The 25,217-nt window shown below is 41.9% G+C and overlaps 1 protein-coding gene across 1 annotated transcript in view; it reads right to left on the reverse strand.

Moving 5' to 3' along the window:
• LOC118656595 (ATP-binding cassette sub-family A member 3-like) overlaps positions 1 to 25,217 on the reverse strand; it is a 343,556-nt gene that overhangs the window by 271,196 nt on the left and 47,143 nt on the right. Inside the window, exon 5 of the mRNA XM_036310023.1 lies at positions 1,244 to 1,503. Coding sequence (XP_036165916.1) covers positions 1,244 to 1,503 — 260 coding nt within the window. The remainder of the gene's footprint in view (positions 1 to 1,243; positions 1,504 to 25,217) is intronic.

A 25,217-nucleotide genomic window follows, 5' to 3' on the forward strand; every position in this document is an offset into this window, starting at 1 on the left:
TGAGAATCATCTGTTCCATGCTTCCATGTCTCTGTATCTATTTTGTTTGTCAGTTTATTTTGTTCATTAGATTCCACATATAAGAGAGATCATGTGATATTTGTCTTTTTCTCACTAGCTTACTGGTATTTCACTTAGCATAATACTCTGCACATTAGCTCTATTCTCTCATATCTTCTTAGAGGGATTCCAATTATGTACATGTTATACCACTTAATATTGTCCTACGCTTTTTGTATGCTTTTTTCTGAATTTTTAAATTTTGTTTTCTCTTTAAGTTTGTATAATTTCAACTGTTTTATTCAATTCTCTGATTCTTTCCTCATCAAGGTCAAATGTACTGATGAGCCTGTCAAAAGCATTCTTCATTTCTGCTAGCATAATTTTACTTCTATCATTTTCCTTTAACTCCTTATAGTTTTTCTCTCTCTAATAGCATTAACTGTCTGATCTTGCATGTTTTCTGCTGTGCAGAAAAGAGCTAACAAAGAGGCTTGAGACGATTAGGAAGTCGTGTTTGCAAGGTCAGTTTTTCTAGGCTTTTCCTGTGTCATTTCCTCTTACGATCTAGCTATGGGTATTTACTACACCACTCTAAGAAATTCCAGATGTGAGTATAACTATATGCTGAGTCCCACTGCATTTCAGAAAATGGGGATGGTCTTGATGCTGGACACATATACCTTTTCCCTTAGAGCCTTTAAATTACTAACCATAATAATTTTAAATTCCTTGTCTGATATTTCCAACATCTCTGTCTTATCTGAGTCTAGTTCTGATAACTAATTTGACTCTTTGGACTGTCACTTCTTAATTTTTGATGTGCTTTGTAATTTTTTTTTGTTGAAACCCAGACATGTTATCTAGGGCTGTAGCTATCAAGGTAAATAGACTGAAAGAGTGGGAATTTAAGTTAATTTAGTTAGGTGGTGAACTGTGTTTGGGGTTCCTAGGTACTACAGACTACAAATTCCACCAGTGACCTCCGTGCCTTCAGGATTTTCCTTTTTGTGGCTTCCCAGAGATGGTTTGCCTCAGCAATTCTGCCAGCTTGAAAAATTAGAAAGTTGCATCACTTTCTGTTCTACATTTGCTGTTACTGAGATGTAATTTGCTGCCACTAGGTGTAACATCTACCTACCAATGCTGAATATGCAGAAATAGTCTAAGTCTCCATTTAGAAGAGCTCCATTGGCATAAAAATATAATTACAGAAACTTTATCAGATAATAATTGGGATTACCTTCAATCTTTTTTCTTTTTCCGACACAAGGGTTCGAATGGTGGAAAGTACAGTTGGAGAGAACATGAGTATGAACATCAAAGGGAAGAAGCCACTAAGGATCCTAATTAACCTGTCTTCAGCATAAGCTGGATGTGGAAATCTCTGTATAAGAACACTGATGCCATCAAACAGCTTCTGGGCAGCGCGGCCCCCATGGTACAGCATGATGGCCTTATCTACGGCATGCTGCACAGCCACGAACCCTTCTCTGATGTACCCTGCATGACAAAGCAGTGTCAAATAAAACAGACTGAGGGGCAGCTCAGACGAACAAGGCAATTCAAGTAAGTCATAGCTTGTCATCTACAGAACATAAATTTAATTTTGTACCAAGGCCAACTGAACATAATTACTCTGAGAACATATCACAGTTTGGGCACTAAAGGGATACTTCTTTTCGTTGTTGTTTTTTTTAAAAAAGATCTTACTGTTGAAAGTATTACATATGTCCCCTTTATTCCCCACTGTCCTCTCCCAGCCCAGGCCCCCACAACCCTACTGTCTGTCTATTCATTATGCTTATATGCATACAAAGTATTTTGTTGTTCTCTTTTTACCCTCCCCCCATCCCATCTTCCCTTGCCTTCCCTCTAGGTTTGACTTTTTCAGCTGAATCTGATTTATATCTTCTGAAAACTAAGTATCTTAAAGGAAAGCAGTAGATTTGCTGAATGCAATTTAGTTTTACTAAAACTGCAGCTTTAGCTGTAACCAGTTTGGCTCAGTGGATAGAGCGTTGGCCTGCGGGCAGAAGGGTTCCAGGTTCGATTCCGGTCAAGGGCATGTACTTTGGTTATGGGCACATCCCTGGCGGGAGGTGTGCAGTAGGCAGCTGATCGATGTTTCTCTCTCATTGATGTTTCTAACTATCTTCCTTCCTCTCTGTAAAATGCAGCTTTAATAAAACATTGGTGAATGAAGACTTGGAAATGTAATAAAAGAACTAAAACTCAGAATGACAGCTATATTCTAGTGCAGTGGCTCTCAACCTTCCTAATGCCGCGACCCTTTAATACAGTTCCTCATGTTGTGGTGACCCTCAATTTCATTGTTACAAATTGAACATAATTAAAGCATAGTGATTAATCACAAAAACAATATGTAATTATATATGTGTTTTCCAATGGTCTTAGGCGACCCCTGTGAAAGGGTTGTTTGACCCCCAAAGGAGTCGTGACCCACAGGTTGAGAACCACTGTTCTAGTAATGCAGGATGGCCCCAAGGAACATGGTCTCACTGAAATCAAGTCAGCCAAACAACTAAAAGGCAGCTAAAGCTTTAATTTTATTTTCTTCTACTAATTTTTAAGTTTGGAATTCAGGTAACTAATTTTAGACTTTTCTGTGTTTATAATATGAACTAGAGGCCCAATGCACAAAATTTGCACACTCGGGGGGGGGGGGTGTCCCTCAGCCTGGCCTGTTCCCTCTCACAGTCTGGGACCCCTCAGGGGATGTCCACCTGCTGGCTTAAGCCTGCTCCCTGGGGGATCGAGCCTAAGCTGGCAGTCAGACATCCTTCTGGCAGCCCGGGAGCCCTCAGGAGATGTCTACTTGCCATCAGGGAGCAGGCCTTAGCTTCAGTCGGACATCCTTATCGCTGCTGAGGCAGGAGAGGCTCCTGCCACCACTGCTGTACTGGCAGCCGTCAGCCTGGCTTGTGGCTGAGCAGAGCTCCCCCTGTGGGAGCCACTGCCCACCAGGGGGCAGCTTCTGCATTGAGCGTCTGCCCCCTGGTGGTCAGTGTGTGTCATAGTGACTAGTCATTCCCAGTCGTTCTTCTATTAGGGTCAATTTGCATATTAACCTTTTATTATATAGAAGGATAGAGGCCTGGTGTATGGGTGGGGGCCCGCTGGTTTGCCTTGAAGGGTGTCCCGGATCAGGGTGGAGGTCCCGCTGGGGTGCCTGACCAGCCGGGGTGAGGGGCTGATGGCTGTTTGCAGGCTGGTCAAGCCCCCCACAGTGGGGACCCTCACCCCATGGGGGTGTGGCCAGCCTGGGTGAGGGGCTGAGGGCTATTTTCAGACTGGCCAGTACTATACTTATTGGTGGGGGTCCCTAGTAGGGTGCCTGGCCAGCCTGGGTGAGGGGCTGATGGCCATTTTCAGGCTGGCCATGCCCCCCCAGAGACCCAAGCTCCCAGCCACTCCTTTTTGTCTTTTTTTTTTCAGCACCTCTTTGAGCAGAGACCACGGTGGACTGGAAGCAGGTATCTGGGATTTATTTACCTTTTATAATTGAAACTTTGTAGCCTTGAGCGGAGCTGTGGGCGGGCCAGGGCAGGCAGGAAGCTTGGCTTCCTCCATCGCCAGGGGCAACCCAAGCGTCCTTCTCACTCCAGCTCCATGGCAGCCGCCATCTTAGCTGGGTTAATTTGCATACTCACTCCTGATTGGCTGGTGGGCATGGCTTGTGGGTGTAGCAGAGTGGCAGAGTGACAGATAATGGTTAATTTGCATCTTTCTCTTTTATTAGTGTAGACCAGCGGTTCTCAACATGTGGGTCATGACCCCTTTGGTGGTCGAACAACCCTTTCACAGGGGTTGCCTAAGACCATCCTGCATATCAAATATTTACATTATGATTCATAATAGTAGCAACATTACAGTTATGAAATAGCAATGAAAATAATTTTATGGTTGGGTCACAACATGAGGAACTGTATTTAAAGGGCCAGAAGGTTGAGAACCAATGGTGTAGACACTTAAAGTGGTAAAGTTCAAAGCATTGCGTCCCCCAAATTTTACTTCTAAATCTGAATATGTCATATTTTGTTCATTATTCAATTTAAAATATCTTCCAATGTCTTTGTAACTTCTTCTTTGACTCATGAATTACTTATAAAGGCCCAAAGCACAAAATTCATGCAAAAGTAGGTCTTCCTGCCAGCACTGGCTTCCCTCTGGCACCTGGGACCCAGGCTTGCCTTGCAGCCCCGGCTTTGTCCAGAAGGTCATCCAGAAGGTTGTTTGGCCGTCTGGTCTAATTAGTATATTACGCTTTTATTATTATAGATATGTTGATTATTATTATAGATATGCTGTTGGCTGTCTGGTCAATTAGCATATTATACTTTTATTATTATAGATATGTTATTATTATAGATATGTTATAGATATGTCCTCATATTTGAAATTTTTCTGATTACAGTTAAACCTTGAACAACACGATTTGAAATGCTTAGGTCTACTTACAGTATATTTGTTTTCCAAAAAATAACTATGCTGTTTTCAATCCACAAAAGGAGAGGGCCAACTGTGTGCATTGATCTATGACTTTTTTTTTTATAGTATCTTTGGATTTTGGTATACTCAGGAAATCCTATAACCAATTGCCAGTAGATACCAAGAGAAAACTAAATTTGAGGGGAATCATTTTACACACAGATTTTTTTAAAGGGAGCACACCCTCGTGCAGGTGTTGCAGCTGAGAAGCCAGAGGGATATTGTGGCTGAAGAATTCCCTCCTCTTAGGGGGGCCCTCGATTCTCTGGAAAGGCTTTGGGCAGAGAGTTGGTCAGTGACTAAACTGTGTGACTTGGGAAAGAAAATCAGACTCACCCACCTCAAGTGCATGGTCCACACTCCTCTCCCCTCTGCTAAACTACTTGGTCTGCCCCATCCTTCTGGGCTCAGTGGCACAGAGGAAGAAACAGGGCTGGGATTCTTGGCTTGTCCTGCTGGGTTTGATGGCATGGGGGTGCCAGGATACACACAGAGCTGGGTTTTTCGGACTGTATCTCCCAGGGAGGCTTCTGTCTGGGAATCAGAGGGGTGAGTGGAAGGTTCTGCAGCTACATTGGGGGGAGGCATATCAAAGCTCCCCTGTGAGTTTAGACCAGCCGTGGGCAAACTACAGCCCGCGGGCCGGATCCGGCCATTTGAAATGAATAAAACTATTGAAAAAAAAAGACCGTACCCTTTTATGTAATGATGTTTACTTTGAATTTACATTAGTTCACACAAACACTCCATCCATGCTTTTGTTCTGGCCCTCCGGTCCAGTTTAAGAACACATTGTGGCCCTCGAGTCAAAAAGTTAGCCCACCCCTGGTTTAGACCCTGCTACACTTGGCACAGTTCTGTGGGGGAAGAGAGAGAGAGAGGCTCAAGTGGGGACAATCAAAGTATGAGACCCTCAGAGACTATTATCTAGGACTGGGTGAAGGTAATTAGTCCCCTCCTGTGAGCTGGGCTGGTATCATCCTAATGGGAGGCTTTTTGATTTGTCCTCCTGAGCCCAGAGGGGCTGACCTCACTCCCACAGAGACTGTGGGGAAGCACGGGACTTGGCTGGAAAGTCTGAAAGGAGGATTTCCCAAAAGGTTGGGGCCACCAGGGGAACCTTGCTGTAGGTGGCAGAACCTGCCTTGACTTTTCCAAACAAGTCTGAGCCCCCAGGTGTTTTACTGGAATATTTATGTTTAGACTTCAAAACTTCCTTGCTTAAAGGACACTTCAGATGCATGTGCCTTCTCAAGGATGCTTACCCTGCTAATAGAATCTAATAGTTAATTTTAATTCAAGCTGTTGCTACAATAAGTCTAAGGAGGCAGGCGAATGAGGCTGCTTGGTTGCTATAACCAAGCAGTCCCTTAGCCTTCTCTTTCAAAGAAATGTGTGTCAAAGTAATCCATTCATCTGTCACTCAGGATCTGGTGGTCAGTCCTGGCAAGTGGTTCCCCATGTGAGGACCCAGGTATGCAATGAAATGTGACGAAGTCCTTGAAAATGAAGAGTAAGAAAATAAAAGTAACTGTGCAGTAAGTCATCAGAACCCGCTTGGGATTTCCAAGTTGGAGGGAATTCTCAGCTAAGGAATTCACTATCTCTGTTATGCTTCTTAAGAATGTGAATATATTTTCTATTGGAAAAAATAAGCTTATTCCTGAAAGTAAGGAAAAAAAGTTTTTCCTGTATTTGCCTAGGAAGCAAAGGTTTTATATATATTATTAAAATGATTATGTTATGTTAATCAGGAAGTTATTACTTTACATGAATAGATTACTTAATAGTGTAATAATAATAATATATAATCTTTTAGTTTAATGTATTTGACTACCTTCCCAGGGTTTGAATTTTAAGAAACTTTTCCTTAACCTAGAATTGGCTTTAGGTCATTCCAATGGGCCCTGGAATGCTTCAAGGATTTGCTTTCTCTCCTTATGAGGAAAATTTTATACTTGAAGTATATAAGAAGCTCTGTGAAATAAGTAAATAATAATTATATTCTATTTACATATGCATATTACATATATTATAATTATTTATAAGTAATTGTTATAAGTTATAATATTGTGGAATATTGTGTTTTACAGAAAGGATAAGATTCCATGTCATTTGCATTATAGTCAAATCAATAAGCATGTCATTTTAAATTTCTTGTCATTTGGAGACAGTCACTGTTTAATTGTAATGCATTAAAAAAAATTACATCTTCAGAGGAATCCATAGAAAGGACTCCAATTTATTTTACATATCTCTGAGAATAAACTTTCATATCATCCCCTCAAATTGGATAAAAATTTATTAGAACTCTATAGGGTATCTGGATTTATAGAAATACTGGCAAGAAAAATCAGGAGAAAAAGAATTTTACTATAGGACTAAATGAACTAAAATTAATTATAGTTTTAGCAATTATTTTTCTCATGGTAATGTGTTTGTTTACATGAATCCAGTAAGAATCTGATTTCTTCATAACAGGACATAAGTCAGTTTCCAATTATAGTTTTATTAACCAAAACTTTCCAGGAATGTCATGTCTGAATGAGACATGCCAGGACTCTGGATGTCACCAGAAAGCTCCCAGGAATGAAGACTGATCTTGAAGCCGATAAGCCCCTTGGATAAATAGCCTGGTCCCTTGCTTGGTTACGTAGTTCATGGCAGTCTTTCCAGGTAAGGAATGAAGGTTGCTTTCCTGAGAGATGGCATGAAAGAAACCTCAAGACACCTGTAGGGACCTCAACTTGAGGAGTGCACCCCAATTCTGTAGGTATTACAGGCGAATTCTGGTGGCAACTGTGTGGCTTGGTTTCTATGCCCTGGGAATAAACTTTCTCATGCAATTCCAGCAAAGCATTTTTTTTTAATAGTCTATGTAATCATGCAAACAATCAGGCCAAATTATAACTAGACTTAACACAGAAAGTAAATTAGTCTTTAATAAAAATAAGGGTGATTTGAGAGGAGAAACCAAGATGGCGGCATAGGTAAACACCGGAAATTGCTGCCTCGCTCAACCACTTCAAAAATACAACTAAAAGACAAAATGGACATCATCCAGAACCACAGGAAGGCTGGTTGAGTGGAAGTTGTACAACTAGAAGGAAAGAGAAAAGCACACTGAAACTCAGAGGACGTGCGGAAGTAAAATGCAGAGGTACGGAGGCACACGCCGAAAGGGCTGGCAGCTGAGGACGCGGCGCACATGGAAAGGGCTGGAAACTGAGGACACGGTTGTCTTTTTCAATCAGGTGGGAGTCTCAAGCTCCCGACTGTTCTGAAATCCAGTTCCGGGTGAGTCTCTGGGCACCCAGACTCTTACGGGGAGAGGCTGGACTGTCTGGCATCGGGCAGAACTCGAGGGCAGCTTTCTCTCAGAGGTGCTTGCAGTGATTACCAGGACACTGAGACAAGGGGCCTAGTAGGGTAAGACTGCGGAGCAGCCATAGCTGCTTGCTCTGCCCTGTTGATCCCCTGAGAGCCCGCCCCACCCAAGTTGTGGGCAAAGGCTTTTGCATATGAAAGGCCTGGCCATTTGAAACCTGAAAATTACCTACCAAACTGCAGCTGAATCAGAGAGAACCAGAACTTCCAAAAGAAGGTCCAAGGCCCCACAGCAGCTTGCCTTGCTTCACAGCTGGGCCTCATCTGGGCACCTCCAAACGAAGAAGAGGAATCTCTCCATAGCTCCTGCTAGATAGCCTCAGGCAGAGCCTAGATTAGCACCTTAGAGATCCAAGGGCCAGTGTACCCAGTGGTCAGAGTGGGACCATCCAGATTACAACTCCACAGATCCATAAGGGACACACTCAGGGGCAGACTCAGTGAGCACACCAAAGCCCCACTGAAGCAAGTCTTGCCCCAGAAGGGTGTCTCAACCTCAGAAGTTCTCCCACTGCAGACACGGCTGATTCTCACAGCCAATTGACCTGGACGTCATTTCCTCCCAGTGATACCTACAACAATCAAGGCTTAATTACAACAAGCCTGTGCACAAAGCCCACAAAGGGGTGCACCAAGAGTGTCCACCTAAGGTAATTGGGGCGGCTGAGCCACTGGGCCTTATAGGACACCTAACACAGAAAGCCACTCTATCAACACAGGGAAGCATAAAAAATGCGGAGACAAAGAAACAAGTCACAAATGACAGAAATGGAGGAAAGCAAACTACTGGATATAGAGTTCAAAAGCACACTTTTAAGGTTTTTCAAGAATTTTCTGGAAACCACCGATAAGTTTAGCGAGACCCTCAAGACATCTAGTGAGACTGCCAAAAAATTTAGTGAGACCCTCAAGAAATCTAGTGAGACACTCGAGGTTATGAAAAAGGACCAACTAGAAATTAAGCATACACTGACTTAAATAAAGGATATTATGCAGAGTTCCAACAGCAGACTAGAGGATCACAAGAATCAAGTCAAAGATTTGAAATACGAAGAAGCAAAAATCACCCAACCAGAAAAGCAAAAGAAAAATGAATCCAAAAATATGAAGATAGTGTAAGGAGCCTCTGGGACAACTTCAAGCATACCAACATCTGAATTATGGGGGTGCTAGAAGAAGAGAGAGAGAGCAAGATATTGAAAACCTATTTGAAGAAATAATGACAGAAAACTTCCCCCACCTGGTGAAAGAAATAGACTTACAAGTCCAGGAAGCGCAGAGAACACCAAACAAAAGGAATCCAAAGAGGACCACACCAAGACACATCATAATTAAAATGCCAAGAGCAAAAGACAAAGAGAGAATCTTAAAAGCAGCAAGAGAAAAACAGTCAGTTACCTACAAGGGAATACCCATACGGCTGTCAGCTGATTTATCAACAGAAACTATGCAGGCCAGAAGGGAGTGGCAAGAAATATTCAAAGTGATGAATACCAAGAACCTACAACCTAGATTACTTTACCCAGCTAAGCTATCATTCAGAATTAAAGGTCAGATAAAGAGCTTCACAGATAAAAAAAAAGCTAAAGGAGTTCATCACCACCAAACCAGTATTATATGAAATGCTGAAAGGTATCCTTTAAGAAGAGGAAGAAGAAGAAAAAGGTAAAGGTACAAATTATGAACAACAAATACACATCTATCAACAAGTGAATCTAAAAATCAAGTGAAGAAATAATCTGATGAACAGAATAAACTGGTGAATATAATGGAATCAGGGGCATAGAAAGGGAGTGGACTATTCTCGGGGGTGGGGAGGGAAGGGGTGTGTGGGGTGTGGGAAGAGACTGGACAAACATTATACCACTATGGATGAGAACAGTGGGTAGCGGGGGTAAGGACAGAGGGTGGGATGGGAACTGGGTGGAGGGGAGTTATGAGGGGAAAAAAGAGGAACAACTGTAATAATCTGAACAGTAAAGATTTAATTAATAAAAATAAGGGTGATTTTAGGGAGAAAAATTGTTTCAACAGGAAATTATTAGAAACTGTTCTGACTGTTGCCCAATAATACTAAATTTTCTAACACAATTTGTCTCCACCAGATTATAAGCCCTACTTACACCTAGGGAATACCACCTCTAGGCACCATTGCCACAACCTTCTGTGCCCAGGCATCATTATCCCTCTGACAGAGACCAAGGATCTCTTTGCTCTGAGAGAAACCTTCGACCTGCCTCAGCACGAAGCAGCTACAGAAGAAATCTGGTGTCCACTTTCTCTGAGAGAATTCAGAGCCAAAATCCTTGAGGGGCATACAGTAGGCAGTTAGACAGACATGGCCGAGCAAGGACGATGGGCCAACTAGAGGAAAAAGAGATAGACGCTGAGACATCTCACCACTCCAACTGCTCTGAAGCCAGGAACAGAGGAACCTGTGTAGAACTAACCTTCAATCATAACTAATTGAAAGGAATTTATAGTTTTCATGTAATAGAAGGTATAGAGATAAAGGAAAGAGAAAGTGAAATAGACAAATGGAAAGGTTATGTATAAATTACAAAAGGTATACATAAGTTACAAAAGTCATATATAAATTGTAAAATGTATGTATAAGATACACAGAGTATATACAAGTAAAGAAGAACTAGAGTGGAGGAATTAAAACTTGTGAGAAGAGATATAAAGGAAGGAATATAACAGGAAGAAAAAAATTAGAGTAGGAATACTTAAGAATAATTGTGAAAGTTATAAGAATGTTTATAAAAGTCATAGAAGGCTTATTAAGAGAAATCTTAAAAGGGATTATAAGTATGCTGAATAATAAATCTGATAGAGGACCTAAATTAATCTGAAAAGTAATCATATTATTTTAAATTTTAGAACACATACTTATATGTGAATAGGGGGTTAAGGTTTTCTTAATGTTTTCTTTTCAAGGCCTGTGCAAAGTAATTAGGGAGGTGACTCAGCTGTAAATCTAGGAAGCAGAACCAATAAGCATGGTCAGACTGACCCAGTAGGAGTCAACATCATCTCGTCAACATCATCTCATCACCTGACAATAGCTGATGTCTACAGACCCCAGGCCTGCACGTAGCTACATTCCTCACCCTAACCCCTTCCCCTTTATAATTCTGTCCCCTGCACCTTGCTAGAAGGCAAGATTTGATGCTTGTAAGCACTCTGTCTTCTTAATTAGAGTAACCATTGCTGTCATTGTAATTCTCTTTGTTTTTCTTATAGTCTACAAAATTGGAACTCGAGCAGTAAACATGCTTCGTGGACCCCACCATTCCAAAGAAGAAAGTTCGCCATCCCCCTCTGTCTTCTGCAGCCAGCAAAACAAAAAGGGCGGGGGGAGGTGTTATGTGGGAAAGGATGGGACTTGGTTAGAAAGTCTGTAAGGAGGAATCTGAAAGGTTGGGGACCTCTCGGGAGACCTTGCCAAAGGTGGCAGACCCTGCCTTGACTTTTCAAAACTAGAATCTTTGTATTTAGACTTCAAAATGTCCTTGCTTAAAGGACACTACAGACACATGTGTCTTCTCAAGGATGCTTACCTTGGTGATAGTACCTAATAGTTAAGTTTAGTTCAAGCTGTTGTTACAATAAAAGCCTAAGGAGGCGGGCCAATGGGTTGTTTTGGTTCCTATAGCCAAGCAGTACTTACCCTTCTCTTTCACAGAAACGTGTGTCAGAGTAATCATTCATCCATCGCTCAGGGTATGCTGGTCAGTCCTGACAGGAGATGGCTGGGTGTCCCAACCTAAGCCTGCAACAAGCCCTGGTAGGGGGAACTAGAGTTGGAGACTGTGGCAGAGACTGAAGGGTCCAGCTATGAATCAGGGACTAATTTCCCCAAGTAGGGGCCTTTCTCAGCTAGCCTGGGCTCATACTTCAGTGTCTCTTTGGAAGCCCTAGAATAAGACCAGGTAACCTCAGGGGTAGGTGGAGTAGCTAACTGGTGAAGGTAGACCTCAGGGAGCCCGAGTCCTATCACAGATCTGCCCCCAGCTCTAAGCTGGAAGAAGACCCTTTCACACAGATTGGCCCCTCCCATGCACACATAGGTGTAGTAGCTGCAGATACAAATAGTGAACAGTGTGGTAGCTACAGACAGGTAGTCTAAGGCTGGCTACAATCAATATCTGACAGCAACTTGCTCCTGCAACTCACACCAGTGGACCCTGAAACAACATAATCAGTGGTGAGCTTCAGACTAAACCAGAGCATCACCTAACTAACCACACAATTGGCACACCCAAATGCGGATCCCTGTAGGCACCAGACACTGCTTGAAACAAACAATCCCTGGTAGGGGGCGGGGGGTGCAGACCCTGCACAGCGTCTTGTACAAGATGAGATAGGTTTATACCAATAGTCACCCAGCCTGAAGTTTTAACGGCACCCATGAAAATGCAAACAGCAATCAAGCCTCGACTACAACAGGGGGTGCACGTAACTCACAAGAAACATTCCTAGAGCATGGATCTCAGGTGATCTGGAAGACTGGCACTAAGCCCAACAAGACACCTCAAGAGTGCATCTGCACAGCAGCTTGCATGCTGTGCTCGGGGTTGAGTCTCACAGTCAGCCAACCTGAGGGTCAATCCCACAAATGAAAGGGCTAAGAGCAACCAAAACTCAATTATAAAATGAGTTCCCACATAAACCACACAAGGGAAATTCCTAGAGCACCCAGCTCAGGATAATAAGGAGACTACATCACTGGGTCTCACAGGACAGCTACTACATATGACCACCCAAAATACTGGGAGTCATAGAAATGACTCCCTGGAAACAAACACAAAGTGACAGCCAAAATGGAAACAAAGAAACAGACCCAAAATGAAAGAATAGGAGGAATCTCCAGAAAAAGCTAAGTTAAATGGAGGCAAGCAAATTATCAGATATAGAATTCAAAGTAATGGTAATAAGGATGCTCATGAAACTTAGTGGAAACTACAACAGCATAAAAAGGGCATGAAAACTATGAAAAGAACCAGTCAGAAATGAAGAATGACATCAAGTAAATTTCCCTAATCTTGTGAAGGAAAAAGTTACACAAATTCAGAAAGAACAGAGAGTCCCAATCAAGATTAACCCAAAGAGATCTACACTAAGGCATATTATAATTAAAATGGCAAAAATTAAAGACAGAGAGAATCTTAAAGGCAGGGAGGGGGAAAAAAAGTTATGGTAGGTCCCATAAGGCTTTAAGCTGATTTCTCAACAGAAACACTTCAGGCTAGAATGGATTGGCATGAAGGATTCAAAGTAATGAAAAGCAAGGACATAAAGACAACTCTATCCAGAAAGGTTGTCATTTAAAACATAAAGAGCTTCCCAGACCAAAAAAAGGCTAAAAGAGTTCATTACTATTTAACCAGCACTCTAAGAAATGTTAAAGGGTCTTCTCTAGAAATAAGAAAAAAATATATAGAGAAACATAGGTATGAAGAAAAATGGCAATAAATAAGTACCTATCAAAAATAACCTTAAATATAAATGGGTTAAATGCTCCAATCAAAAGACATAAAGTAGCTGAATGGATAAGAAAACATGACCCATATATATGCTGTCTCCAAGAGACCCACCTCAGAACCAAAGATTCACACAGGATGAAAGTGAAAGGATGAAAAATATTCCATGCAAATGAACAACAAAAAAGTTGGGGTAGCAATACTTATATCTGAAAAAATAGACTTCAAAACAAAGGCTATAACAAGAGAACATAGTCACTCCATAATACTAAAGGTACTGATCCAACAAGAGGATATATGCACCCAACATAGGAACACCTAAATATACACCAAAAGACCCCAACACTTGGTGGACTTTGGGGGAAATATGGATAGCAATACAGCCATTGGGACTTTTTTAAAAAATATATTTTTATTGATTTAAGAAAGGACGAGAAAAGGAGAGCGAGATAGAAACATCAATGATGGGGAGACTCATTGATCAGATGCCGCTTGCAGGCCCCACACTGGGGATAAAGCCTGCAACCCTGGCATATGCTCTGACCAGGAATCAAACCATGACCTCCTGGTTCGTAGGTCGATGCTCAACCACTAAGCTACGCCAGCCAAGCATAATTGGGGTCTTTAACACACCACTATCATCATTGAATAGAAATTCCAAACAAAAGAAAATCAATAAGAAAACATTGACCTTAAATGACACACTGGATCAGACAGATTTAATTAATACAGAGCATTTCATCCCAAAGTAGTAGAATATATATTCTTCTCAAGAGCATATAAAACATTATCAAAGATAGACCACATGTTAGGACACAAAATAAGTCTTAACAAATTTAAAAAGATTAAAATTATATCAAGCATCTTCTCAGATCAAAATAGCATGAAACTCAAAATAAAATAAAAACACTCAAGCACATGTAGGATATATAGTATGTTATTAAACAACTAGAGTCCCAATGCACGAATTCGTGCACAGGTGGGGTTCCTTGGGGTTGGCCTGCGGGAATCAAGTCAAAACCTGCAATTCAATGCCACCTGCTGCTCCCGCTCATCCCGGCCCCACTGTACCTGCGTCGTCAGTCCTGGCTTGCGTCATCAATCCTGACTGGGAGAGATCAGGAGAGGCTTGCACTGCTTCAGTGGTGCTCACCAGCTGTGAGCCCTGTGTCTGGCACCCATGCCAAAGTGGGTGTGGGAGTGGGGGTTGGTGGTTGGGGGTGTGGGAGTGTCGGGGGCTAGGACATGGGACACCTTTGCCGGCCTGGGATCTGGATCCATCCTGTTGATATTCACACTGGTTGTCGGGAGCCACCTGGCAGCTGCTTTTATATCATTTCTTCCTTGCTAAGTGTCTAGGGAGGGGAAGCGGCTGCAGTGCCTGAGGCCAACTTCCAGGAGACTGGCAGTGTTGTTGGGATTGTGCCGGTGGTGCTGGTGTGTTGGTGCCTGGCCCATTCTCCAGAAATTGGACCTGCAGGACTACTGAGGGAGTGAGTGGCTTCTGCCAATCTGGTGGGCCACGGGATGGGTTGGTCAGCTGAGAGGCGCTCCTGCTGTGGGAGCACACTGATCACCAGGGGGCAGCTCCTGTGTTGAGCGTCTGCCCCTGGTGATCAATGCGTGTCATAGCAACTGGTTGTTTAGTCATTCGGTTGCTTAGGCTTTTATATATATATAGATGAATGAGTTGACAACAAGATCAAGAAAGAAAGAAAAAACTTCCTGGAAACTAATGAAAATGAACTCAACAACCTCAAATTTATGGAACACAGCAACAGCAGTCCAGAGAGGGAAGTTCATAGCATTACAAGCCTACCTCAAGAAGCAAATGAAATAAAATAAAATAATCTCAAATAAACATTCTTTTTTTTTTCCTTTGTTTTTCATGTCTACTTTTTCGTTTTTTTTCTTCTTTTTTTAAATTAAATATTTATTGTTCAGATTATTACATTTGTTCCTCTTTTTTCCCCCCCATAACTCCCCTCCTCCCAGTTCCCTCCCCACCCTCCACCCTCACTCCCCACCCACTGTCCTCATCCATAGGTGCACGATTTTTGTCCAGTCCCTTCCCGCATCTCCCACACCCCTTCCCCCCCCAAGAATAGTCAGTCCATTCCCTTTCTATGTCCCTGATTCTATTTGTAATCAACAGTTCATTCTGTTCATCAGATTATTTATTCACTTGATTCTTAGATTCACTTGTTGATAGATGTGTATTTGTTGTTCATAATTTGTATCTTTACTTTTTTCTTCCTCTTCCTCTTCTTAAAGGATACCTTTCAGCATTTCATATAATACTGGTTTGGTGGTGATGAACTCCTGTAGCTTTTCCTTATCTGTGAAGCTCTTTATCTGACCTTCAATTCTGAATGATAGCTTTGCTGGATAAAGTAATCTTGGTTGTAGGTTCTTGGTATTCATCACTTTGAATATTTCTTGCCATTCCCTTCTGGCCTGCAAAGTTTCTGTTGAGAAATCAGCTGACAGTCGTATGGGTATTCCCTTGTAGGTAACTGAGTTTCTTTCTCTTGCTGCTTTTAAGATTCTCTCTTTGTCTTTTGCTCTTGGCATTTTAATTATGATGTGTCTTGGTGTGGTCCTCTTTGGATTCCTTTTGTTTGGGGTTCTCCGTGCTTCTTGGACCTGTAAGTCCATTTCTTTCACCAGGTGGGGGAAGTTTTCTGTCATTATTTCTTCAAATAGGTTTTCAATATCTTGCTCTCTCTCATCTTCTGGCACCCCTATAATTCTGATGTTGGTACGCTTGAAGCTGTCCCAGAGGCTCCTTACACTATCCTCGCATTTTTGGATTCTTTTTTCATTTTGCTTTTCCGGTTGGGTGTTTTTTGCTTCCTCGCATTTCAAATCTTTGACTTGATTCTTGCGCTCCTCTGGTCTGCTGCCGGGAGTCTGTATAATATTCGTTATTTCAGTCCGTGTATGCTTAATTTCTAGTTGGTTCCCCAATATAACATCGAGGGTCTCATTAGTTTTCTTGTAGATCTCATTAAGTTTATCGGCGGCTTCTAAACAGTTCTTGAGAGACCTTAAAAGTGTGGTTCTGAACTCTATATCTTCCATTGACAATTTTGTCCTGTTTCTTTGTCTCCGCATTTTGTTATGCTTCCTTGGTGCATCTCCTAGTGGTCTTTGTGCACAGTCTTATAGTTAAACCTTGATTGTTGTAGCTAATACCAGGGAGGGTTTGACCTCCAGGCCAAGTGGCTATGAGGATCAGCTGTGTCTGCAGTGAGAGAACTTCTGTCCTCTAGGGAGGTGCTAATCTAGCCTTTGCCTGAGGCTATCCGGCAAATGCCTCTGTGCAGGGCTTGGGCGAGGCAGGTTGCACAGGATCAACAGGGTGGGCCGGAGAGAGCAGTTATGGCGACTCTCAGTCCTGTCCCCAGGGGCTCTGCTTCTCCGAGTCCCAGCACCCGCTGCAAACCTCGGAGAGAAAGCTGCACTCGCTCTGACCGAAGCCAGACAGTCCCGCTTCTCCCGTTTGAGTCTGGGTCCCTAAAGACTCGCCGGTATCTGGAGCTCAGAGTCTGCGACTCCCTCCCAATTGAAAACGCCAACCGCGCCCTCCGCCGCCAGCCCGCTCCGCGCGCTCCGCACCTCAGAACTTGACTTCAGCACTGCGCCTCCTCTGAGTGTCCGTATGCGTTTCTCTTTCCTCCTAGTTGTAGGACTTCCACTCAGCCAGCGTTCCTGTGGTTCTGGGTGATGTCTGTTCCGTTTTTTAGTTTCACTTTTGAAGTAGTTGTTCAAGGCAGCAAACTCCAGCGTTAACCTATGCCGCCATCTTGGTTCTCCACAAATAAAAATTCTAACCCTACACAGAAAGGAACTTGAAAAAGAACAACAAATAGAGCCCAGAGTAATAGAAGAAAGGAAATAATAAAGATCAGAGGAGAAATAAATGACATAGAGCTAAAAAAACAATATAAAAGATAAATGAAACCAAGAGCTGGTTCGTGTAAAAGATAAAAAAGATTGATGAACCCCTAGTCAGACTTATCAAGAAACAAAGAGAAAGGATGCAAATAAATAAAATCAGAAATGAAAGAAGAGTACTAACAACTTACTCCACAAAAATACAGAAGATTGTAAGGAAATAATGTGAAAAACTATATTGTAACAAATTGGACAACCTGGGCAAAATGGACAAATTCCTAGAAACATATGATCTTCCAAAACTGATTCAGGAAGAATCAGAAAATCTGACTAGACCAATAACAAGTAATGAAATTGAAGCAGTAATAAAAGAAAAACTCCCGACCCCCCACTATTGCCGACAACAATCAAGGCTTAACTACAACAAGACTTCGCACAAAGACCACTAGGGGGTGCACCAAGAAAAGATAAAAAAATGCGGAGACAAAGAAACAGGACGCAAATGTCAGAAATGGAAGATATAGAGCTCAAAACCACACTTTTAAGGTCTCTCAAGAACTGTCTAGAAGCTGCCGATAAACTTAGTAAGGCCCTCGAAAAGACTGGTGAGACCGCCAATAAATGTAGTGAGATCCTCAAGAAATCTAATGAGACCCTCGATGTTGTGATAAAGAACCAACTAGAAATTAAGCATACACTGACTGAAATAACGAATATTGTACAGACTCCCAACAGCAGACCAGAGGAGCGCAAGAATCAAGTCAAAGATTTGAAATGCAAAGAAGCAAAAAACACCCAACTGGAAAAGCAAAATGAAAAAAGAATCCAAAAATACGAAGATAGTGTAAGGAGCCTCTGGGACAGCTTCAAGCGTACCAACATCAGAATTACAGGGGTGCCAGAAGATGAGAGACAGCAAGATATTGAAAACCTATTTGAAGAAATAATGACAGAAAACTTCCCCCACCTGGTGAAAGAAATAGACTTACAGGTCCAGGAAGCGCAGAGAACCCCAAACAAAAGGAATCCAAAGAGGACCACACCAAGACACATCATAATTAAAATGCCAAGAGCAAAAGACAAAGAGAAAATCCTAAAAGCAGCAAGAGAAAGACAGTCAGTTACCTACAAGGGAGTACCCATACGACTGTCAGCTGATTTCTCAACAGAAACTTTGCAGGCCAGAAGGGAATGGCAAGAAATATTCAAAGTGATGAATACCAAGAACCTACAACCAAGACTACTTTATCCAGCAAAGCTATCATTCAGAAGTGAAGGCCAGATAAAGAGCTTCACAGATAAGAAAAAGCTAAAGGTGTTCATCACCACCAAACCAGTATTATATGAAATGCTGAAAGGTATCCTTTAAGAAGAGGAAGAGGAAGAAAAAGGTAAAGATACAAATTATGAACAACAAACATGCATCTATCAACAAGTGAATCTAAGAATCAAGTGAACAAATAATCTGGTGATCATAATAGAATCAGGGACATAGAAAGGGAATGGACTGACTATCCTTGGGGGGAAAGGGGTGTGGGAGATGCGGGAAGAGACTGGACAAAAATCGTGCACCTATGGATGAGGACAGTGGGTGGGGAGTGAGGGCGGAGGGTGGGGCGGGAACTGGGAGGAGGGGAGTTATGGGATGAAAAAGAGGAACAAATGTAATAATCTGAACAATAAAGATTTAATTAAAAAAATAAAAATAAAAATAAAGATCAGAAACACTTCTGACCTTGCAAATATCGTCCTTCAACAGCTGAGGGCCTGCCCCATGCCAGGAACTGTGCCAGGGCAGAAAGGTTACAAACGATATTCATTCAACAAATGCTAACCGAGAACCCACTCCGATCCAAGCACTACCCTAGGCCCCAGGGACAGAGCAGCAAAAAAGGATCCTTTACCCCACAAACCTTCTATTCTTGGGGCATTTACATCACCATGAATCAACGCCATGTTGACCCCTGAAGAAGAAGACACACAGGCAAGCAGTTCTTTGTATCACAGTATAATAAATGCTATAAACCAAGTGTGTAAAAAAAAAAAAAAAGAAAAAGAAAAAGAAAAACTCCCAACAAACAAAAGTCGTAGACCACATGGATTCACAGATGAATTTTAACAAACGTTCAAAGATATAACATCAATCCTCCTCAAACTATTCCAAAAATTCAAAAGGCAGGTAGCTTTCCAAGCACTTTTTATGAGGCCAGCATTATCCTAATTCCTAAACCAGATATTCCAAGAGTAGCTACCATCAATAAGTCAACCAACAGCAAGTGCTTGTGGGATCTGGAGAAAAAGGAATCCTTGTACACTGCTGGTGGGAATGCTGACTGGTACAACCACTTAGGAAAATAGCATGGAGTTTCCACAAAAAATTAAAAAGAGAACTGCCATTTGACCCAATGACCCCACTGCTAGGAATATATTCTAAGAAACCTGAAACACCAATCAGAAAGAATATAAGCACCCCTATGTTCATTGTGGTGTTATTTACAATAGCTAAGATCTAGAAACAGCGCAAGTGCCCATCAGTAGATGAGTGGATAAAGCAAGCTGTGGTACATTTACACCATGAATACTATGTGGCTGTAATAAAAGGAGGTTTCAATCTTTGTGACAGTAAAGAGGGACCTGGAAAGTATCATGCTGAGTAAAATAAGTCAGTTAGAGAAAGACAAGTATCACATGATCTCACTTATATGTGGAATCTAATGAACTGACAACCAAAGTAGATCCAGAGACATGGAAGCATGTAACAGATTGAGGATCCTTAGTGGGAATGGGGTGAGAGGGGCGAGAATAGATAAACCAAATAACTTATACATGAATAACCCATGGGCATAGACAAGAGTAGGGTGAAGGCCTGGGGAGCGGAAAGAAGTGGAGAGGAGGGAGTTAATGAAGGGGGAAGTGGAGTATCTGTTACACTTCAACAATAAAGATAAATTTTAAAAATAAAATAAAATGTTTTCATTTCTAAAAGAAAAGAATGAAGATAAGCATTTTATCATATACAGAGCTCAGAGTAATGATTATAAGGATGCTCAACAGCATGAACAAAGCCTTAGAAACTATGAAAAGCAACCAGTTAGAAATAAAGAATGACATAGCAGAAATAAAGAATACACTGGAAGGAATAAACAGCAGATTAGAGGAAGCTGAAGATTGGATCAGTGAAAAGAAGACAGGGCTAGAAAACAAACAGTCAATCAGAGAACCAAAAAGAAAAAAAATTAAAAAACAGGAGGACAATTTAAAGGAGTTGTGGGACAATGCAAAGAAATAAAATTAAAAGCCAATATCCCTAATGAACTTAGATGCCAAATCCTCAACAAAATATTTGATGCAGCAATACATTAAAAAGATTATTCATCATGACCAAGAGGAATTTATCCCTGGGATGCAAGGTTGGTACAATATTCACAAATCAATAAATGTGATACATCACATAAACAAAATGAAAGATAAAAATCACATGGTCATTTCAATAGATGCAGAAAGCAATTGACAATATCCAGCACCCATTTTTGATAAAAACTCTCAGCAAAGAGGGAATAGAGGGAGCATACTTTAAAATAGTAAAGTCCATATATGAAAAACCTACAGCCACTATCATACTCAATGGGAAAAAAACTAAAAGCGTTTCCCTTAAGAACAGGAACAAGAGGCCTGGCTGGCATGGCTCAGGGGGTTGAGTGTTGACCAATGACCCAGGAGGTCAAAGTTTGATTCCTGGTTGGGGCACATGCCCAGGTTGTGGGCTCAATCCCCAGTGTGGGGAATGCAAGAGGCAGCCAATCAGTGATTCTCTCTCATCATTGATGTTTTTATCTCTTTCTCCTTCTCGTTTCCTCTCTGAGATCAATAATATATAATATATATAGAAACAGGACAGGTTTTGTTCACTTTCACCACTTTTATTTAAGTTAGTACTAGAGGTCCTAGCCACAGCAATCAAACAATAAGAAATAAAAGGTATCCAAATTGGAAAGGAGGATGTAAAACTGTTATGATTTTCAGATAATATTGTACATAGAAAATCCTAAAGACTCCACAAAAAATTACTGGGTTTAATTTGGCAATGTAGCAGGGTATAAATTTAACACCCAGAAATCAATGTCATTTTTATATACCAATAATAAATAATCAGAAAGAGAAACTAAAAAACAATCCCATTTACCATTGTAACAAAAATTAAGATACTGAGGAATAAACTTAACCAAGGAGGTAAAAGGCCCAAACTCAGAAAACTACAGGAAAAGGAAAGAAGAAATAGAGGAAGATACAAAGAAGAATGGGTTGGAAGAATTAACATCATTAAATTGCCCATACTTCCCAAAGCAATCTATATATTCAATGCAATCCCTAATAAAATGCCAACAGCATATTTCACAGATCTAGAATGAATACTCAAAAAACTTATATAGAACCAAAAGAGACTCTGAATAGCCACAGCACTCTTGAAAAAGAAGAAGTAGGAGAGATCACAATACCAGATATGAAATTATACTACAAAACCTCTGTAATTAAAACAGTCTGGTACTGGCACAAGAACAGGTATATAAATCAATGGAACAGAAGAGAGAACCCAGAAGTCCACCTAAACCCATTAATATTTGACAAAGGAGGCAAGAGCATACAATGGAGTAAAGATAGTCCTCCTAAATAAATGGTGTTGGGAAAACTGGACAGGTAGATGCCAAAAAAAAAAAGAAAGAAACACAAGAATAAACTCAAAATGGATAAAAGGCTTAAATATAAGTCTCAAAACCATAGAAATCCTAGAAGTAACGATAGGCAAAAAAATTTCAGTTATCTCCCGTAGCAATATGTTTGCTGATTCATCTTCTAGGACAAGGGAAACAAAGGAAAACATAAAGAAATGGGACTCTGTAAAAATAAAAAAGCTTCTGCACAGAAAATAAAGTATCATCAAAATGTAAAGGAAGCCCACTGTATGGGAGAACATATTTGCCAATGATTCATCTGATAAGGGGATACTTTCCAAAATATATAAGGAACTCATACAACTTAACAAAAGAAAAACAACCCAATTAAAAAATGGGCAAAGGACCAGGATAGACACTTCTCCAAAGAGCAAATACATATGGCCAATAGATATATGAAAAAATGCTCAAGGTCACTAATCATTAAGGAGATGCAAATTAAAACTAAAACAAGGCATCACCTCACACCTGCCAGACTGACTAATATCAACAAATCAACAAACAACAAGTGCAGGATAGGATGTGGAGAAACTCTAGTGCACTGTTGGTGGGAATGCAGACTGGTGCAGCCACTGTGGAAAACAGTATGCTGTTTCCTCAAAATATTAAATATGGAACTGACCTTTGACCCAGCGATCCCACTTCTGAGTATATATCCTTAGGATTCTGAAATAACAATCAGAAAGGATATATGCACCCCTATGTTTATAGCAGCATCATTTACAAAAACCAAGATCTGGAAAATCAATAAATTTGTATGGAACCACAAAAAACTTGAAATAGCGAAAGCAATCCTGAAGAGGGAAACAACAACAAAAAATAATGAAGCTGGAGGTATCACCCTCCCTGACTTCAAATTTTATTAGAAAGCAACAATCATCAAAACAGCATGGTATTGGCAAATCAAATAAACAAAACAGACACACAGACCAATGGAACAGAATAGAGAGCCAGGAAATAAAACCACTTATTTATGGGCAAATAATTCTCGATAAAAAACCTAAAACATACAATGATGAAAAGAGAACCCTCCTCAATAAAGGGTGCTAGGAAAATTGGAAAGCCACATGCAAAAATATGAATATGTATGAATTTTTTACAACAAATATTTTTTATTATAATGTCAAAAGGCCATTTCCTTTCTGGGAAGAGATATTCATTTTATAAAAACATGGCCCAGTACACAAAATTTGTGCACGTTAAAAAGGAATTAATTAGAGGAAATATTTTAATATTGCTATTTGCCCTTTCTCTATAATAGAAGTGTCAGAGATGAAAGAAAATTAGTAAAATGTAAATGAAAATCTCCCTCCTTTCAGAGTCTGGGGTGTGCTGTGGGACCTAGAGTCAAGTCCCTGCCCACCACCCACATGCACTTCGAAAATGCAGGAGACCCAGACCCGGCTGGCCCCACCCCCACTGGGTGAGACCCAGACCCAGCAAGACACCCCCCTGTTAAGCCCCTCTGAGAGGGGGGTGCAGCCTCAGGTCCCCTAGCCCAGGCCCTGGGGCAGGGGGCACAGCCTGAGGTCCCCTGGCCTGGCACGGGAGGGGGGGGCATGGCCTGAGGAACCCTGTCAAGCCCTGCCAGGTGGGGGCCACAGCCTGAGGTCCCTGACAAGTCACACCAGGTAGGGGGAGCGGCCTGAGGTCCCCCAGCCCAGCAATGGGGCAGGGAGCATGGCATGAAGTCTCCTGGCCCAGCGCTGGGGTGGGAGGGTGTGATCTGAGGTCACCTGTCAAGCCCCACCAGGCGAGGGGTGCAGCCTGAGATCCCCATAAAGACCGACTGGGCAGGGGGCGCAACCTGAGGTCCCCTGTCAAGCCCCGCCAGGTGGGGGGGTGCAGCCTGAGGTCCCCCGGCCCAGCACTGGGGTGTGGGGCATGGCCTGAGGTCCCCTATCAAGTCCCACCAGGTGGGGGGCACAGCCTGAGGTCTCCATCAAGCCCTGCCAGGCAAGGAGTGGCCTGAGGACCCTGTCAAGCCCCACCAGGCAGGGGGCATGGCCTGAGGTCTCCTGGCTTGGTGCCGGGGTTGGAGGGGTCGTGCCTGATGTCTCCTGGCCTGGTGCAGGAGGGGGGAGGGCACGGCCTCAGGCCTCCTGGCCCAGCGCCAGGGAGTAGGGTGTGTTGTAAGTTCCCCTGGCTGGGTACCAGGGTCGAGGGCGTGGCCTGTGGTCCCCCATCAAGCTCTACAGAGGTATGGGGCGTGGTCTGAGGTCGCCATCAAGCCCCACCAGGTGGGGGATGCAGCCTCAGGTCCCCTTCCCTGGCCCAGCACCACACAGCCTCAGGTCCCTGCTGATTGCTCGTTAAGGCTCGTTACAGGAACTCGGCCTCCGCTGTGGGCGCAGCCATCTTGACCATTACAATGTGACAGTCAATTTGCTTATCCCCTCTTTATTAGATAAGATACAGTGGGGCCTTGACTTATGAGCGTAATTCATTACGTGACGGAGCTTGTAACTCAAATTACTCGTATGTCAAATCAATTGTGAACGAGTGAGACACGTGATGCTGGGATGATGTTGTGATTTCACTGTGACATTCGCTGCACCAACTAGCGGTGGGGTATCTGAAGCTGGCTCGTAACCTGAATTTTAGCTCGCAACTCAAAGCAAAACATCAGCTGAGAGACAGCTTGTATCTCGAAAAACTCATTAGTCTGGACACTCGTAAATCAAGGCCCCACTGTATCTGCTCCAGTCACTTTATGTTTATTGTCTTAAATTTAGGACTCTTACAGCCATTTTTCTATACCTAATTTATTCTACCTTCTTTTCTCCTTTTCCCTGAGGACTCTAGTAACACATATGTTAGAATTTTTTTATTTACCCACTTTTCACTGTAACTCCATTTTGATTTACTTATTTTTTAATTGAATATATTTTACTGTTCCAATATCATTTCCTCTTTCTCCTGTCATCTCAGTTTGGCTATTAAATCTGTCCTGTATTTTCTAATTCTAGATTTAGTGTCTTACTTCTTTATTATCATTTGTATTTATTGGCTGCAATTTCTAAAAATCATTTATTTCATAGAACACTTATTTTCTCTTATTTCAATGAGAATAGTTAAAATAGCCACCTTCAAAGTCCTTGTTTGCTAAATTCCATAATATGGATTTTCTTGGAGGCTATTTCTAACCAAAAATAATTGTTAACCATAATATGACATCTGTGTAAGAATAGACAGACTAATA

The sequence above is a fragment of the Myotis myotis genome, unplaced genomic scaffold (assembly GCF_014108235.1).
Source record: "Myotis myotis isolate mMyoMyo1 unplaced genomic scaffold, mMyoMyo1.p scaffold_m19_p_5, whole genome shotgun sequence".
Lineage (NCBI taxonomy): Eukaryota > Metazoa > Chordata > Mammalia > Chiroptera > Vespertilionidae > Myotis > Myotis myotis.